General features: G+C 43.0%; 1 protein-coding gene across 1 annotated transcript; it reads left to right on the plus strand.

Annotated features, from left to right (window-relative positions):
• Positions 1 to 26: 26 nt before the first annotated feature.
• On the plus strand, positions 27 to 672 carry LOC105461322 (putative uncharacterized protein FLJ37770; the record flags this gene model as incomplete). The annotated part of the gene is made up of 1 exon (XM_011707821.1): positions 27 to 672. A coding segment is annotated over exon 1 (646 nt), but the record flags the coding sequence as incomplete, so codon positions are not given.
• Between the last annotated feature and the right edge of the window lie 44 nt (positions 673 to 716).

Raw genomic sequence — 716 nt, forward strand, 5'->3', positions numbered from 1 at the left:
ATTTTTTTTGCGTGCAGACTCGGGAAATGGACGAGAAAGAGAAAAAACGGGTAGCAATTAAATTTTGCTGCAAAGCAGATTTTTCAGCGGCAAAAACATTCGAACTGATTCAAAAGGCGTACGGTGAGTCAGCATTGAGTCGGATATCCGTTTTTGAGTGGCACAAACGTTTTCGTGAGGGCCGGGAGACAGTGAAGGACGACGAACGCAGTGGTCGGCCGACAGTAACTCGGACCAACGAGAACATCGCAGCTGTCGCTAAATTGATTAAAGAAGATCGGAATGTGACGTCTCGGATGATAGAAGAAATACTAAACATCCCCAAAACAGTGGTTTTGCGGATCTTGCGCGAAGATTTGAACAAGCGAAAGCTGTGTGCAAGGTTTATCCCACATGCTCTAACACAAGAACAAATGGACGATCGAATTGAGTATTGTCAAGACTTGTTATCTATGATTGACCGTGACGAGAACTTTTTAGATAAGATTATTACTGGTGACGAGACTTGGTGTTTCGCCTACGATCCGGAAACAAAACGTCAGAGTTCCGAATGGGTCGGCGAATCCTCTCCAAGACCGAAAAAATTGCGCTTCCAAAAATCAAGAGTGAAGACGATGTTGATCGTGTTTTTCGATAGCAGTGGCATCGTTTATAAAGAATTCGTACCTCAAGGTAAAACAATAAATAAGGACTTCTATCAGGAAGTGTTAAAACGT

This window comes from Wasmannia auropunctata, unplaced genomic scaffold (genome assembly GCF_000956235.1).
Source record: "Wasmannia auropunctata unplaced genomic scaffold, wasmannia.A_1.0 LD293584.1, whole genome shotgun sequence".
In the NCBI taxonomy this organism is placed as follows: Eukaryota; Metazoa; Arthropoda; class Insecta; order Hymenoptera; family Formicidae; genus Wasmannia; species Wasmannia auropunctata.